Source organism: Scatophagus argus, chromosome 16, assembly GCF_020382885.2.
Source record: "Scatophagus argus isolate fScaArg1 chromosome 16, fScaArg1.pri, whole genome shotgun sequence".
NCBI classification, from domain to species: Eukaryota; Metazoa; Chordata; class Actinopteri; family Scatophagidae; genus Scatophagus; species Scatophagus argus.
Window position 1 is genome coordinate 20374745 of NC_058508.1, and position 18421 is coordinate 20393165.

The window sequence follows — 18421 nt, forward strand, 5'->3', positions numbered from 1 at the left end:
TCAGAGTTTGTATGTTTATGTAAAAGCTTAATTTATGAAGTTACTGTTGATCAAAAATTCAGATGATGAAAGAGTAAAAACAGGTGGATAAAGTACTGCAATCATTTCCTTCACCTAAAGGTGATGATGTTGAAAAGTCAGTTTAGCTGATGTACCAAAACTAGATGTTACTAACTGCATAATTTATGTTAATGGATTATTATTGGTGCATTAATGTTAACATCACTTCAGTACTGCAGCTGGTAAGTGCAGGCCTGACAGTTCAAGCATATTTTAAATATTACTTTATAGATTGAGTTTCCCCTGGGGATCAACAGTTTCAGTATCTTGTATTATGTAAATGTGAATGTAGAAAGTAACCGCTGGCACAATACTTGTAAATGTGTTCAGTTAGTCGTCCAGTTGCTTTCTGAGCTCGGAGGTCGGCCTCCTGAGTCCAGTGTGGTGGTGTTGCATCAGCTGCGATGAGAGCAGCCACCTTTGCAGAACTGATGGACAGCGAGACGCTCCGTTTAGCTAACATTGCTTTTTAACTGGCAAAATGTGTCCTTGAGCTGTAAGGCTTGTATTCGGCTGACATCAGAACTCTGGCGGTCACAGTACAGTAATTAAGCCCCAGCATCATCCATTCTGACTCATCACTGCCAAAACTAAAACCTCCACTTCAGCAGGTAGCAGGGAAGACCCTGAGAGGGCTCTGCAGGCCATTTAGATGTCCCGCAAAACGCCTCTCTGAGACGTCTCTGCATAATATTCAGCACGCTTAGCAGAAATGTGGATTTCCTGTAAGGGTTTTCAAGGTCCCACCCACCTCCCATTAACCCACAGTCGAGGGAGTTGAAGGACAATCGCTCTCTGTTGAGCAGCACTTCAGGAATTTGACATTTTCTCTGGCAAAGCAGTTCTACAGTGAGGAGAAAAGTATCCCCTAAAGGACACTTGAGATAAACTGAGCCCTGAAAATAAAGGCCTGCTGTCCATGTAGAGGCAGAGCGGGGAGGAGGCGGGTGGAGCCCTGTGTCACTGTGGCCAGAGGACAGTCATGGAGATGGCCCCGCTGTTACATAATAACCTCCAGAGGCTGTGACCCCTGCCCCGCTGCAGCGCAGGCAGAGCTGCAGTTCAAAGCTCCCACACAGCTCTGCTTTACATAATGCCCTCTCTGCTAAATGTGACACTTAACGGTCCGGAATTGTGCCATTAATTGCTCCCTCTGTCCCATTCAGGTGGGCTGAGGTGTCCCAGCAGGCGCTCCCTTTATGACCCCATGCATCTGCTCAAACAGCATCTCCGTGCACTTTTCATAAAGGCCCGTCCGCACCATTCCATCCTATTAGCTCAGTCCTCCATCATCTCAAATGAGCTCTCCTCAGAGTGGGGATGGCCGAGGCGGGGGTGGTTTCAGAGAGTCCAGAGCAAAGGGGGGGCATTTGGGAAATAAATCAAAATATTTTATAACTTATAACTTATTCAGTGCAATAAATGAATTCCAAATATACAATGTTAACTATTTAAATATGAAATAATATCAGTTAATATTTGTAGCTCCAACAGTCTTGAACAGATTATAAAACAACAGATCCGCTGAGCACTGAGGGCCCAAACCCCCCACAAGGAAAAAGACACCAAACTGACTACAAACGGTGCTTTGTGTTGCTTTTGTGTCACTTTGTAGTCATTTTCTAGTGATTATCTGGTTGTTTTGTATCACTTTGTGGCCATTTGAGTCATTTTTGGTCATTTTTAGATCATTTTGTGTGTCTTTGAGGTCATTTGGCTTCCTTATTTGAACATTTTATGTGTCTTTATGGCCATTTTGTGTCCCCTTGTGGTTTATTCATCTCCTTGTGGTCTATTTGCGTCTCTTTGTGGTCGTATGTGCATTAATTTCTGGTCATTTTGCATCTTTCTGTGGTCATTTTCTGTAGATTAGTTCTATAATTCATCCATGATACTAACAAGCCAGCTAACCATCACGTTCTGGCCAGTCAGGTTCCAGGGAGTCCGGTGCCACCCCTGGCTCCCCCTCTGGCTCCGGCCCTGATTAGTCCAGTCCTCCATCATCTTAAATGAGCTCTCCTCTGAGCCGGGAACAAATGAAGCCAGTACTGTTTGTATCTCTACTTTATGTGACTGCATTTGTATGTGTGTGTGTGTGTGTGTGTTTGTGTGTGTACTTGCTCTCCTGCAGTGGAACCTCCAGTCCAGTTCTGAGGTAGCAGCTGTTGCTAGTGGGACAGCAGCCAGGTAACCAGGGTGCATGCTGGGACAGCAGAGAGGAGGGCCAAGCATTTGATTTATGTGAGTGTGTGAGTGTGTGCTGTTGCTTGTACACCTAAGTGGGTGCGTGCATCTGTGTGTGTTGGTGTGTGTCCTGGCATCGTCGCTGGCCGGCTGGCAGCGAGTCAGCGCCGGGCCGTCCTGCGGAGCGAGGGAAGTGACTGGGTGTTGCTGCAGTGAGGCGTCTGACAGGAGGACAGACTGTAGGAGGGGACGACCACACACTTAGGACCATTATTACACAGGACGGAGGCCACAGGACGGGCCACTACTGCCCCAGTGGTGACGAGCAGCTTGACTGAAACGATGAGTTGATCAGCAGATAATAAACAGCTCTGTTCCTCAGTTGAAGGCCTGATTGTCTCTGCTTTTACGTGAAAAATAATTTTTGCCAACAGTTTTGGTTATTTTGGTTGAGAGACTGAGGATTTGCTGCTTTTGGTTGTTTTTTGATCCTCTAAATTGAATATTTTTGTTTTTTGGACTGTTGGTGAGACAAAGCCAAGCCCCAAAATGTTTTTTTTACAAAGTTGTGGTGCCCATTTTCAGTAGTTTCTGGAAAAAAAATAATTAAATGACCAATCAATTAATCAAAGTCTGCACATTCAATAACAAATCAATGAAAACCATCATTTTTAGGAGCCCCAGTGGAAGTGTTTTTTTTTTACAAGGTGAAATCAAATGCACCACAGGAGCTGGGGGTGATGCTTCGTTTTTATATTCTGTGTGACATGGATGAAATCCTTCAGCATGTTATATTTGATTTGCAGCCTCTCTTAGTAATCATGGTGTAGACAGGTGGATATCTGGCTGTTTCTGTGATGCTGGCTGAAGCGAAGTTTCCTCACAAAGCAGGCAGTGATCCTCTTCAGTCTCTGCAAAGGACATGGAATCTGAGGGCCTGAATGTTCCTCTTGGGCCTGCCAGACTGCAGCTCCTGCACCCCTGCACTGTGGCATCAGTATTCCAGGCCCGTTCATGGACACGGCGTTCCCTGAGCTGACGGAGGCAGGCAGCCCTGCGCGCCGTCCCCCATCACACCACCAGAGGGCAGAGCACAGCGCTGCCTTTGCTTCACGCCTCCCAGAGCACTTTGTGTGCTGTAGCCTACTTTGGTTCCTCCTCTTTATCTCTCCTTTTTGCTCTCTATTCAGAGCTGGATTTAAAAGCTTCAGATGATTTGTGAAATATCAGCTCCAACTCCTCTTTGGTGCATGTATGTATGTGTTTCTTATTGAGGAAATGGTGAAGCTTCATGCTGCCTGTATCAGCCGTGGAGGTGATGTGAAGGTGTCATTTCAGACTATGTTTCCTTCAGTGATTTTTTTTTCTTCTTCATTGGTAGCTCTCTGTTGCCACTCAACTCTGTTTGACCCAAAAATAACCCGGGGTGAGCGTAGTCAGCAACTGTTCTTTGGTCAGCACAAACAACAGGCTGCATCTCACACCCACACACAAACACACACACAAACACACATACTGAGGCTTGCACATGCAAATGCAGTGTTTGCACGCACAGGAAAAAGATAAACATTCCTCCAACAAAAATCCACACACGCACATCAGGTTGCATTTCGCTGCCAGAGCGGTAATTCACAGTGAATGGATGTCGAACTCTGCAGCCTCCTCCTCAGTGACTTAAAACTGGCGGTCGCTTCGGAGGCTTCGGGTGTCGCGCCCACACAGCTCCCATGGGTGCTTGCTTCTCTGTCCCAGAATGTCGCCCAGTAAAGTCAGAGAAAGGTCATTAGTCGGTCTGATGTGGGGTTATGTAACCCTCGCCGGCTGCCAGAGACATAAAGCCGGGCCCGGGCAGAGAGAGCCACTGTGTTTGCTCTTAATATTCCCAGCCAGGAGGAGACAGTTTGCTCTTCAGGCCTCCTTTTCTCACCACGCCGTCAACCACCCTCTAGTGGCTGTTGCCCCACTCCTCTGATCACACGACACTGCTGAGGCTCTTTGGTTGCTACAACAGGAATAAAGCAAGCCAGGGAGAGAAAGATTGAGGGAGGATGGGAAGAGGAGGTGTTGAAGGCACATCAAACTACAGATCTGAGGGCTGCCTCACTCACTGGCAAATCAAATTTCTGTTCTTCAGTAGATACTGACTGATGGATTTGAGTGATATATCCTCATGAAGAACAAAATATGTAAATGTTTTGCGGTTTTAGACATTGTTTCTATTGGTCTTGACCATTTGGGGCCGCCAAATTAATTGCTGAGATCAGAGACATCGCAATAAACTCTGACAGGGCAGCAAATGTGAGCAGGCAGAAGATTGGACAGGTTGCAAACGAGCCAAGAGTTAAGCCACATTATCTTATAACCCCGCAAAAATTGCTCCACATAAATTAAACAAATTAGTAGTTTGTGTTCACTGTCCAAGAGGCCAAAATAAAGAAGGAAAGAAAAAACAAGAACTCAACATTATCACAGGTTTAAAATGTTGTTAGATCAGATTACTGCTTCTGTTATTTGCCCCATCAGACATCTGTTTACAAATGCCTTTGTTGGTGAGCACAATATTATCATAACAGGTAGAAATCCTAGCCAAACATGTAAAGATAAACCAATTTTATATTCTCAAATGCCGAGGATTTTAAAGGTCCAGAATTGAAGGAAGAACAGTTAGAGATATAAAGTGACACACATTACACATCCACACATGTTAAAGCACCCAATAGAAAGCAATGGAAGAGATTCCCCCCCCATCCTCCCTCTTTCCTCTTGTCCTATTTCCAATAAATGACAGTTTGTGCCCTCCAGCAAACAGAGCATGGAAATGTGGCCTCTGAGCATTATGGGGCCCTGCTCCAACAGCATGGTGCAGCTGTGGGTGGAGCTGTCATGAGTTTAGAGAGCTCCAGCGCTAATATCATTAGTATTAGCGCTGGAGCTCTCACCCTGACCCTCCCTGACATCAGTGTGCAGTGTCCAACTCTGTTAACCTGCCAAAAAAACCGACTTTGACTCTTCAAGGGCATGTCTCACTTCCACTGCGAGGAGCCAGAGGAAGAGGAGGAGGAGGGTGTGAAGAGTTGGATGTAACACAACACCTTGTAATCCAGTGATTGTTCCGTATTTTCAGGTGTTTTTCCCCACTTCAGAATTAAACAAGTGGGTTTTAAACTGATGTCACAGAAAAAAAACAATAGCTTCTAGTTCAAGCAATAGCAGGAATTAGAGTAGCCAAACTAGGGATAATGTTAGCTGGGGTTTGGAGTGGCTAACTGAGGCCTAACATTAGCCAGGACTAGCGTTAGCCAGGGTTTAGAGTGGCTAAGTGATGGCTCATGTTAGCTAGAGCTAATGTTAGCTAAGGTTTAGAGTGGCTAAGTAAAGCCTAACATTAGCTAGAGTTTAGCGCAGATAAGCTAGGACTGTTAGCTGTGTTTAATATTAGCCAGGGTTTAGAGTGGCTAAGCGATGGCTCATGTTAGCTAGAGCTAATGTTAGCTAGGGTTTAGAGTGGCTAAGTGAAGCCTAACATTAGCTAGAGTTTAGAGCAGCTAAGCTAGGACTGTTAGCTGTGGTTAATATTAGCTAGGGTTTAGAGTGGCTAAGTTAGGGCTTGGGCTCATGCTAACTAGGGGCAGGCTTTTCAGTTTAAACTGAATCAACGGTAAACATTAAAAAGTCATCCAGGGACAAGTAACTGAAAGACTGTTAATGGTAGCTTTAGCTTACACTTGCTCTAGCCTACAACTGATAGAATCTTCCAGTGATAGCATCAATTTAAGTGAACAACATGGTTATCGTCCTGAAATGGGAAACCAGCTTTTGTTTAATTCTGTGTAAAACCCTAACAACTAATCTATTTGAATGTGACTGTATTATTTCCCCCTAACCTGCAATCGCTCACACTAAAGGTCAACCAATTCCAGAAAATCAACAATTTAATCTCATACAGGGGTAAAGTTAAGAGAGGCAAGTCAGAGAAGACACATTCCTAAAACATATTAAAAATGCGACATTCATAGACCAAAGCCAGGTGCCGCGTTATGACAAAGCCAGTATCTAAGCCTCCTCCCCAACACACACACACACACACACACTCACTTTCTCTTTAATGTAATCCGGACTTGTAAAATGACTTCTGCTTATGAATTCTGAATAAAGATGGCTATACTTAAAAAAAAAGGCCTATGCATTTAGACTGCTACGTTGACATATTTTCCCCTCAAATTTATGGAGAGCAGCTTGTGTCAGTGAACTCAGATAACGGCAAATCAGGATCTCAGCACTTTTTCTAATAGAAACTTTTTTCCTCTCCTCCCTTATTTGATGAATCTGCTGGCCTCTAAACCTGCCCAGAGCTTTTGGGATAGTGCATACTGTACATCTATCCTGTGAATCCTTGTTGTTTATTTATTTAGTCTTTTTCTAGGAAGGACCTTTCCCTGCACTCTCTCATTCAACCCCACATGCATAAAACACCACCTGGTCCTGAAGAATGAACCCCTTTGTGTCTCACAAATAGATTTGCTTTGTATATCTGCTTCAACATCTCTTCCTCACACATATACACACTCACGGTTTGGCCCTGAAAGCAATGCTTTTAGGGCGGTGGTGTAGAAAGGTGTTGGTTGTTCTCTTTACAGGGAGACTGCTGGTAGAATAAACCGGGTGATGTTATTGCAAACCTGTGTTTCTTTCTCAGCAATGTCCTAGAAAGATGCCGTGACTGTCTGTGTCTTACATGCTGTCTTCTCCGTGGCTTTTTACCTTACTGTTGTATGAACGAGCTGTATCTCTACAGGCAGGAGTCAAAATGTTTTTTCTGAGGAAAGAACAATTTAATAAATTGTCAGTTTGAGCTGCTCTACATTGAAAAACTTAGCTCACAAGGTATCTGGACATACATTAGAGTTGGTCTTGTATCATTGGCAGGAAGTTGCGTTAGAGATGAGTGTTTTCTGCCTCTATTAATCCACTTTCGGGCACACACTCATGTCGACATTGGGATTTTGTCAAGCATTTTGAAGGCCAGTGCTGATATTTTTGGATTGTGACTCCCAGCGGTCGATTACGACTTGTTATCACCGTTTTACAACAGCATGCAGAGGCTGTGGTTTCAGCAGAGCACGCAGGGTTTTATGTGTGACAACTCAGCTTTCATTTTTAGTGCTGTGTAAAGGCTGAGATATGAAGACTGTCGATATTCAGTGTCTGAAAAATGGGACATTTTCAAACCTAAAACAGCTTCTAAAAGCATTTCTTCACTGAATGCGAAATCGGTTCTCGCCAAGATAGAAGCACACATTTAGTACACAACCAAATGCACATTTGTACTGCTATTCTTGTGAGGACCCTTACTGACATAATGGTTTCCTTGTCTCCAACCTTAAAGGTGTGGATATGCTTCAAAAAAACTTCTATGATATACTGATATGGTGACAGACAAACAAGTGTGTTAGTGCTGGAAACTAATAAATAAGGTAAAGTGTGTTAGAGACACGCAGTGAAACATGGTGATTTGTTCCCCCTAGGGTTCGTATTTTATTCATCAGGACTTGATGCATCCAAGTATAGGATCATTCGGTTTTGGCACCTTTAAAGATTTCATTTTCAATTTGAACAACACATTGAAAAATCAAAAGAAACAAAGAAATGGCTAAGGCTGTGTGAGGTTTAAAAATAAAATACATACATACATATTTTATATATTTATAAAGAAATCAACCAAACCATTTAAAAAAGCAGTTTTGTTCAATGTAGATTGTTTGGTTTGTCTCACAAAAGCAATAAGATCAAATGAACTAAATAAATAAAGAAATAAAACATAAGAAAAATACACATGAAAACATTAATACTTTAAACTTTAGCGTCTTTGCTTTTTTTCCCCGTCATAATTATTAACCTTTAAAACTTAAGTTTCTCAAGAGCAGATTCGCTGTAATTTTATAGCATGCATTTAATTTCTGAAACTGTGAGTCACTTAGCTTCTCTTGTAACTATTTAACTTGTTTTTTATTTTTGTGTTTGGCATCCTCTTCTTTTCCTTGCCCTCTGCTCCTTCCTTTTTATTTTGTAGAAGTCGTGTTTGGAGTCTTTGCTTTGTGAACTTTTGACCCCTTTTGTCGGCTCTTTCTGTTAAGGGGTTCAACCATCCCGTTACGACCCCACCAAGAAAAAGGAAAGCGAACAGGGACTAAGAAAAAGACGAGAAGGTTCTATTAAAAGAATAGATATTATTCTACTGTCGACTGTCTGCTTCTGCCTCTGGCAGCATCCGTGGCTACCCAAAGGACCTTCTCTTGTTCTCATCCTTCAAATGAACAGATACTAAAAGAGTCTTTTCTCATCTTACCAACAGCACTTGGTTTAGTTGACTTGTTTTTTTCTTTTTTGCTTCAGTAAAGTCTGTAACTCTTGATTATTAACGTAATAATTTATTTATAAAAGTAATACATATATATAGTACCTTTGTTAGAGATTACAGATTGGGCTAATTCTTACTGAATCCCAAACTGTAACAATTCACAGTTTTAATGCAAAAAATCAACAAATGAGTCAATAAATAAAAGACGTGTATGTCTGAGCGGTGGGCGGGCTGAGGGGGAGCCTGACCTGTTGCTCCAACCAAACTTGTGGGGCAAAATTGTCAAACCGAAGGGCTATGAAATCATGAAATTAACTCTTCATCTCATAAATGCCCACTCCTCCCACCCTCCCTTCCAGTGCCCCGAACCTCATAAACAAACCCTGCGCATAAAATGACAGACCTCACTCTCTCAGGACAACCTGACCCATTCTCACTCTTCTGCCATTCAATCCAGGAACACAGCAGACTTGTTGAAACTCTCTCAACAATGGCAATGGAAAAGTCATGCAGCTGAACAAAAAGAACAAATGTCTATAAACATGGAAATCCATCTTCTCCTGGGGCAAACTGCACCCACAGGGGTTCCCGTGTCTCCTGGTCTCCGCCGGGTTGGCCTGGCCTGTATGGACTCCCTCATACCGGCGTGGTGCGGCGGTTCGCTGTGTTGGTGTGGCTTGAGTCTTTCAGGTCCTTCTGGATGCAGTTGTGGACTTGCAGGAAGTTGTGGTCCCTCTCAGAGTTGTAGGTGGCGGTAGGAGTGCCAGAGGACTTGAGGGTGTCCCGGGGCAGCGTGTACATAGAGATCTCCGTGGATGGCAGCGCACTGAAGCCCTTGAGGCCCACCGGCGAGGTGTCGCGAGAGTGTGATGGGTCTGTGGAGCGGGAGGAGGAGCGCGAGCGACGTCTGTAGCGGTAGCGGTAGCTGGGGATTCGCGTAATGGCCGAGCCTTGGAGGTAGTCGGCTGCGCGCGCCCCTATTCGGAGCTGTCGATGGCGATCGATGAACATGTGCACGGCCAAGACGCCCACCATCTCGGCCATGATGAAGGAGAGGGCGCCAAAGTAGAAGGACCAGCCGTAAGAGTAGCTGTTCTTTTTCGAGTCGCTTTTTGAAGGGTCCCCTGCGTTGGCTGATATGTACACGATGATCCCGATGATGTTGCTCAGGCCTGAAGGTTTGGGAGGTACGGGATGAGCAGGAGAGGGGTGGGTTATGGGTAATGGGTTCATGGGGACAAAGAAAGCAAGATACAAAGTAGGTCGAGTTAGTGTATGCTTAAGTTAATGTGCAGTATCATAGCAAACCTGTCTAGAGGGCTGATTCATACACTGTACACAGTGTTCCAATCCTGTCCAACTCTCCGTCTGACATGACTGATCTCAGACTCCTAGTCTTTGCCCTTGCAGTGAAGCCTTGCACGGCTTCAGGTCTTGATGCAGATCATTTGGGACAGAGGATGATCCACACTGGAGCTGCGTTCTGTGTTACAGCCCATCGTATGTGCACGTATGTATACTTTGACTTGTTAGTTTAGTCACACACAGAGAAATGTTTGACATGGTATATGTGGGAAGATGGATCGTCAGGAAAGTGTGTCAGGGACACCATATTTTTAGAGATGAGTCCCAATGGGTGGCTTTTAGCCCAGCAACAGGATCAAGAGAAAGGAAAAGAGGACAAAAGAAGGAAGAATAGAAGAAGTCACTTGTAGCTGCAGTAAAAGAGATGAACACAGAGCACTGGATATGTAGCCTTTTGATTTCACATGGTGGCATAATTTGAGTAATGACAGCATCTTGAAGGAGTAGCTTGATGTTATTAACCAGCTGCTGGCTTCATATTCACTGTACAGACGTGAGAGTGGTATGAGCCTTTGTTAAGCATATTAATAATAATAATATCAAACTGCTCTGTTAAGAAGCTGGTTAACTTAGCACAATGACTAGTAGCAGTGGGAGATTTCTAACCTGACTTTGAATCAAGTCCTCAGCTTCTTCAGTTGTTCAGGAAAATCCCGTAATTCTGCTTTTGTTGTGAAGCCACATAAATGTTTTGTGAACCAAGAAACTAAATCTTGCTTTCTGTCGGTAGATAATGACTCAATTTTCATTTTTGGGTTAACTGTTCCTTTAAAGGACCACAAATAGGAGGACAAAATAAAACATCCTGTCGTACAATTGGTTGGATTACAGAAATTTATGAAGTACAGTTAATTGTAATTGAACTTTTCGGTCTCCTGCAGTTTTATTTAGAACAACAATCATAGAACTCCTCAAAAACCAAGTATTCAGTTTATTAAAAATAAGCTTAACATATTTCGGTGGTAATTTTATAAGCTACCGCAAAAGGCTTTTATTGTGAATCTGCAGCAGGAAGCAGTCACGGAAGTTAGCGACTGTGGCAAGTAATAAAAACTCACCTGCAGACACGAAGAAGATTCCTGCGCTGAGGATGATGTTGTGGCGTGACTTGTAGAACTCACTGGCAGCTATACACAGGCCTCCCATGAAGAGCAGGATGACACTGAGGATGGGGAAGATGCTGGAGGCTCGCACCGCACCTGGAAATCAGCAGAGGACAGCAAAGGCAAAGAGGGAAGGAGGCGAGCGGAGAATGGGGTGTGATTTGGTGTTCACGCAGAGAGGAGAACAGCCAGAGGGCCAACAAAGAAAGAGGGGAAATGGCAGCGGCGAGTTCGAGGATGAAAGAAGTGTTGAGTGTAAAGCAGAGGGAGCGAGAAACAAAGAGAGAAAAAAGCACATTAGAATCCATTTCAGCATCTGCTCCTTGTGTGTGAGCACATCCTAATCAACACCCCGTCAGGCCTGTGAAAGACTCCATCAACACTGTCTAGTGAGTGTGTATCCCCACAGTGAGCCTGTTATCCAACCTTATGTAATCACACCGCTTGACTCTCCTCTCGCTCTCTCTCTTTCTTTCTCAGCACTCTTCTCCACAGAGCACAGAGCTAACTGGCTGCTTTATGTAGCATCATGTGAACGGCAGTCAACAAAAGTGCTACGGGGTGCTGGCATGTACATCAGCCAGGCCGCAGTGCAGGGGGATGCAGCCCGCGTCCTTGAAACAGCACAGCGTCCTTGCAGCTAATTATCAAGAAGCAAAAACTGGAAGTGGGATATGATGTTACTTTTGAGGTCGAGTCAGGGTCACAAAAGAGCTGCGCTGCGCCCCAAGGTGTCAGGTGAAATTACAGTCATACAGGAGTTTGAGAAGCAGACAGTCTTTGTTGGCGAAACAATGAGAAAATCACCCAAACTTTTTTTCCCAGTGACCTCCTGCCATCCTTCATACATTACCTCCCCCTTTCTCCTGTTTAACATGCACACTTAATCTTTCATCAGGCTGGTTAAATTTTCACCACTTCACCTCATCTCCCCGCATGGCTGCCACCTCAGCACTTTCCCAGCTTCTCCCCAAAGTGCTGACGCCGGGCTGGGTGACTCTGTGCTGAACTCGGCCGCCTGCACCTCCACAGGGACCCGCCGGGGCTCCCGGCGGCCCATCTGCCTGCATACCTGCTGCCATTCATTGCTCCCCTCCCCCCTACACAGCCTTCTCCCCACCAGGGATTCACTCTTCCTCTACACCCCAACACCATAAGGCTTCGTGGCGCCCATCCGGCTCCGTGGGGAGGAGGACTGATAGGCAGCAGTCAGCGGTTGCAGCAGAGAAGCGTGGTGACCACAGCTGCCTGGATGTTCACCACTCACCCACCACTGGGCTCTCAACAGTAACTACAGCAGTAATTACATCAAGACCAGTGCCTGACATAAGTTCATTCACAAATCTTTCAAAAGGTGTTCAAAAGTCTTTCAGAGCTTTTGGGTCTCCAAAATTCACTGAAAAAAACAAGAACACAACTCATGATCCTCTGCACTGATTGGCTGAGCCCATCCTGTCCTTGACACATCATATGTAAACACAGTATCCAGCAAAGTGCAAAGCTGACCGATTGATTTCCCGTTATGACCAAAGAGCAGAACGGTTTCAGCAGTGCAGTTTCATGGTGAGGTCGTTCACTAATCACAGGGTTGGTGGTCCGAGTCCTTGAGACACTGAATCTCCTATAGCTGGAGGGAGGCAGCCATGTTAAAACATAAGATATAAAAATGAGAAGAGTGAGATTCCCATGAACCCAGTCTGTTACAACTGGCCTCTAAAACATGCAACATCCTGCACAAGGACAAAGCAAAAACTTTTTTCTTTTGTGCAATGATTCTTATGATTGATTCAAAGACTCTAGGTTTCATAAACTCAGTATATAAATTAACTTTGGTGTCACATTCGGTGTAGATATTAAAAAAAAAAATACTGGCCATGAAATGCAGTGAAATTTCATATGGTTGTTTGTGGTCCCCAGAGGCAGAACACCAGTGATTTTATTGACCCGCTGACCTTTCTGCTCCTGCCACCATCGGGCCAAAATGTTTCAGTTGTGCACAAGGAATATCAAAATCTAACAGGCAGACTGGAAGCATTTATGATTCACAGGTGACTGGACACAAGATATTTCATTTTTTTTAGTGGTTGCTATGACATTTGTTGAGCACTTAAGTGGATCCAGACATTACATTTATATCCCAAAACACATAATCTGTGAAGTTACAAATAAACAAATCCATCAGTAATGAATAATCATTTAAAATGACTTTATAGATACATACCCAAAATAAGGAAATTTGAAAATAACTTGAAAATGCAGTTTTGAAAGTCAGGGGTACTTTCCTTTTCCTTCTTCATGTTGCCTTTGAATGATCGGGTGTCAGTGGGAGCCCTCATTTTGATAATGGAAGCTTTGTTGTGTCTCGTAAATGCAGGCAGGTTACGTTTATTTTACGTTGATTTTTTTATATTGTTTTTAATAATTTCTGTTTTTATTTTTGGATTAATTTAATTTCATTTAGTATTTTTTTTAATTACCATGCGGTCCTCCATACTTGTGTGACTTTTTTGTAGCATAGCCATTCAAACCAAATCTGTAATGAGGTTAAAGGACAGCGGGTAAGAAAACGGTGATTATTAATTCATATATGAGCTCTTCTAACTTCACATTGGGTTGTTTCTTTTAAAACTTGACTTGACTTGACTCTCGACTGTACTGTCTCTGCTCTCTGTCCCACCTGTGTTCATCACATAATCATTCAACATCACCAGGTGCTTATCACTTCCTTTAACCTTGCCTGAAAGCACCCTGCGACTGAGCTCCAATCTGTAAGATGAAGAAGACTTTTATGCAGTTATTCGCCATCTCCCATTTGTCTTTCGTCTGTCTGTCTCTGTCTACTGCACACAGTCATCTCGCCGTCTCCGTCACCCAATCGTCCCCCGTCTCATCTTTTCTTTGTCTCTTTTCCATCTCTCTCTCAGTCTGCACTCAGTCAAAGCACAAGACCATTTGAAAGATAAAGTATCGTCTCGTCCTCCTCTTCTTCCTCCCCCAGTCTTCCTCTCCTCCCTCTCCCACTTGTCTCTTTGCGCCACCAGAGGGGATTGTGGGGTTTAGGGTTACCGATCAGTTGGGTTGATTAAATATTAAGTTGTCCTGAGAGTTGACCCTGCTCCTGTGCCCCGCTCTAAATGCATCGCTCTTCCTATACCCCCCAGCCAACACCACCATCATTCCTCCGCCCCTCCATGCTGTTAACCCTGAAGATATTGACATGGCCATTCACAGCACATTACCTGGGAGAGGCCAAAGGGGCTCTTTTTCATCCATCAGCCTCATTTGCGGAGACAAAAGAGGGACAGAGGGACAGCCAAATTTATTGATCGTTGACTGTAGGGCTGCCTAATAGTGGGGGATCTCAAGGTGACACCAAAGTTTAAAACACCTCACAGAGAGAAAAAGGGCGAAAACTGGTCGACTTCAGCACGTTCACTCATCGAGATCATAAGGGTTTTCCAAATACACGTCAAACTTCAGCAGCATAATCTTTAAAATCTGACAATGAGATGAAATTTCCTCATTTGTCTAAGCATTCTTGGGCCGTGTGTCCCTTCATTTAGCTAAAAATTAGGTATTTTTTCAGTTTTGTCCATTTTGGTCCAAACTGACAGATGTATGTTTTAGATCCTAAAGCTGTTGCTAAGCCTTTATAGTTTCACAGCCCAGACTACAGTGTGCCATCAGCGTTGTTGTGCTGGAGATGCAAATGGCCATAAAGATTTGATTCTTTCAAGCAACTGTATACGATTATGAAATTAAATAAACCAGCCGACACAATGGCCAGAGTAAATGTTGGCACGGTCAAGAAACTTTTCCTACCATTAAGGATAACTGTCAGTGGAAAACCTAAACAATTTCCAGCGAAAGAGGGTCACTCTTTAACAATGCAAAAATGCTGACTGCTGGCACCTTTAGCACAATAATATCAAGTATCAGAAGAGTATGTGGCCATATTCTTCAAACAGAACAATGATCGGGCTCTGAGAAGATCCCACTCACTTGTATGACTTCGAGGGTCGGCTGGCCTGCGGTGCTTCTATGCATCCTGTGTATTAATATCCATGTCTGGCAGGAGAAAAGTGCAGTGACCTTCACAATGACCTCCCAGCATGCACTGTGCCTTTCCTGCGATCGGGCTTCGGTTTGCTGCCCCTGGCTTTGGCTGGGCTCTACCATCGGAAGAAAAGGCTGAAGTCCCTGCAGATTTTTCATGTCAGGATGCGCTCTGTTCTCCTGTGTGATGCTGAGTGTGTCAGTGTTTACGTAGCGTGCGTACGAGGCTCAGATAGCCGTGTCTCCGACCAGCTTGTTGTGCACAGGCGATGGGCCATGTTGCAGGGAGACGGGACAATAACTATGCCCCAGGACACCGAGGTGTCAGACAGGCCAGCTATTTAAAATCAGTCCTTCTTCACCACATTCAGGAGAGCTCGCATCTACTCATTCCAGGTTTTAAGGATCAACTGAGTCCCTGTCAGAGTTTTGTATCCGGTCTGGAGGGGATGTCTAAGCACAGGATCACCCCTCTGGGGGGGACGCAGGGGGAGGCAAGCAGAGAGACTGACAAACTGACAGATAGACAGGGACTAGTCTCTGCTGTGGACAGGTTAGTACAGGAACAAAAGGACAAGTCCATGATACTCCATGTTTGACACTTCTGCACAGGCCGAGACAAAGATATTGATCTGTTGATACGCTGAGCTGATGTTGACCTTCTATTAAACATTAGCTACTGGCTAATAATGTCAGCCACCTCTGACATATTGAAGATATCTTACTGATCAGACAAATGAAAAAAACCAGCAAAGATTTGTGTAATGGAGGCTGGAGATTTCACAGTGTAACAATAAACTTTTTCTGCATTGTGCTCTGTTTAAAAAAGAAAGACAGATTTCATGTTGGACAACATGTCTCTGACTGATAGCAGCAAATTCACGTATTTTGTGAAAAGCTAATTGGCCCCTGATGCATCAATGAATTTCACTGTTGTAGCTGGTTGAGGTGGAACTAGTTTTAACTGCTCAATATAAACAGCTGTGCCAACTCAGGGCTAAAAGAAAAGCCTTTTAAACTTTATTTATGGTCCAATTCTTTGTATACATTTGCTAGAATCATTATCTCGAACTAAATAAAAGCAGCTCATTAACCAGTGTTACGACTTGTCAGTGCATACAGGAGGGCTGGTGGATAGTGATTATCTCAGCTGGGGCGACATTGTTCTGACAGAGAGCTGCTGGTCTGGCTACAGTCCTGAGAACCAACTCCACGCTAAAACACTGTCAGTCTCCGGCTGCTAAAAACAACGACCCCGTCCAAATGAAAGCTTTGACCTCTGTGCTAATAGCTAATGACAGCGGCAACCTCCGCAGCGTCTTGTGTTTCTGAAGCCTCTGCCCACATGAAAGGATGCTCTAGGGAGAGCCTGTGATTAGCACTGAGGTCGCTGTTTTTGATTCGGGTCGAGGTCACGATCACAGAGTGGCGCATCTTCCTCCCCCACGACACCCACATTCATGTGACCACTTAAAGAAAGAAGACTGACTGTGTGTCTGTCTTTCTTTGCCAATAAAGACTGGTCACATCATCTTTTCTGCTATTACATTTTGAATGAAAGCTTTTGTAAATAATTTTCATCATGACCATTCACCAAACCCCCTTTGAGCAGCGATTACTAAATCACATCATGACAACTGGACATGGCTCTTCCATAAACCTAAAATAAAACAGCAAGTTGTAAGCTTCATTAGCTTCATAAGCTACAAATGCTAGCATGATCTAACAAGTTTCCCACCTACAGCTCCTTTCAAACTCTAACCGATCTCTGTTTATACTGGTTTACTTTTCCTAGATGAAGGAAATCTCTTCTACTTGGATTTTACTGAGCGAGAACCCCGCATATCATTATTATTATTTCGTATACACTCACAGGAAGAGGCCACTGGGCTACTCCGCTTATGGAAAAGTAAACCAATGAGGAATGTCAAAATACATATGAGAGTGATGATTCATATATTAAAGAAATAGTTTGGGAAATGTGAAGATTTGCTTTCTTGGTAGGAGTCGGATTAGAATATTGATACTCTGATGTCTGAGTGTAAACATGAAGCGACAGCCATAAGCTTAGACCTGAGCTGTAAGTAGACAATACAGCTTAGACTAAACAGGTAAGAGAGGAGAGATGATGACATGCATCCTGATAAGGACTCCCTCCACCAGGTGAGCTACCAGGGCACTCTGCTCCTGCAGAGTTCTCTGCATGACAGGAGAGTCACCTCATCTAACTCTCGATAAGAAAGTGAACAATCGTGTTTCAAAAAATGGAGGATTTTGCACCATTTGCTCTGTGGTTCCAGTGACACCGGTGCTGTCTCGCCCTGCCTGGCTTCCTGTGGGAGCTGTAGTAGTGAGCTATGAAGGTTGGTTAGCCCCGCCCGGCCTGGCCCGGCCCGGCCCGGGCCCTCCTGCCAGCATGCGTGCCAACCTGCTCCCAGAGACACAGGGTGAGAGCGAATACTGTGTGTACTGTATTGATTGGCACGGCTGCAGCTCAGGCTGGTGTCCAAGCGCTGGCACTCTTCACCGCTGGCTGACAAACAGCTTAATGAGACTCAACACCCATGCAGGCCCGTGGCTGAGCTTCCAGTCCTCCTCACTGCCTCTGTGGCTTCACTCGTGCAACCTAAGTCCAAATGCTAAAGAGTCTGAATATTTAGAGGCATTCACGCGCTGGCAGTTGCTTTAATTTCCTGGAGCACCAGGAAACAAACACACAAGGGAGCGAGGGAGTCAATCCTGCATTTAATATTTATCTTGAAGTACAGAGTCAAACTCTAAGTTACACACTAAATATTGCATTTAAACTTTCAAATGTGCTTATTTTAGCTACATGTCCAAAAAAAGCGCTAAAATTCTAAAACCTACTGGCTGTTTAAGTGCTGATTTAGGTGTATCCTATTAAAGGCAATGAATACAAACCAAGAAGCAGATCACTGTAGACAGCAGGAGGGTCTTTTTCTGTTAGTCAGCATCATTAAAGGGCTTTCATTTCAGTGCTGCAACAAAATTAGATTTTACATTAAAACATCCCCTCTGTTTTGAATTCTTTACATTGAAGGACCCTTAAAGATGCTGCCAGTTGATCCACTATGTCAGTTAAAAATCAAATAAATATGCATTAAATCCAGTTGAGTGAGTGTGAAGAGACGATGAGAAATGATTAATTCAAGAGCATAAATGACTAAATCACCTACTCAGTTGTTGTTGTCCTTTAAGGAAAAACACAGAGTGGTAGAAAGTACTACTTATTGGAATTGGAATACTTATTGGAAATGTTGTTTTTTTGGGTTTT

The 18421-nt window shown here is 44.0% G+C and overlaps 1 protein-coding gene across 1 annotated transcript in view; it reads right to left on the reverse strand.

The window, feature by feature from the left end:
* Nucleotides 1-8637: 8637 nt before the first annotated feature.
* Nucleotides 8638-18421, reverse strand: part of cacng2a (calcium channel, voltage-dependent, gamma subunit 2a) — a 49278-nt gene continuing 39494 nt past the window's right edge. The window contains exons 3-4 of the mRNA XM_046416322.1: nt 11026-11166; nt 8638-9774 (exon numbers count right to left, since the gene is read on the reverse strand). Of these exons, the coding sequence (XP_046272278.1) occupies nt 9239-9774; nt 11026-11166 (677 nt within the window). The 3' untranslated portion in view covers nt 8638-9238. The remainder of the gene's footprint in view (nt 9775-11025; nt 11167-18421) is intronic.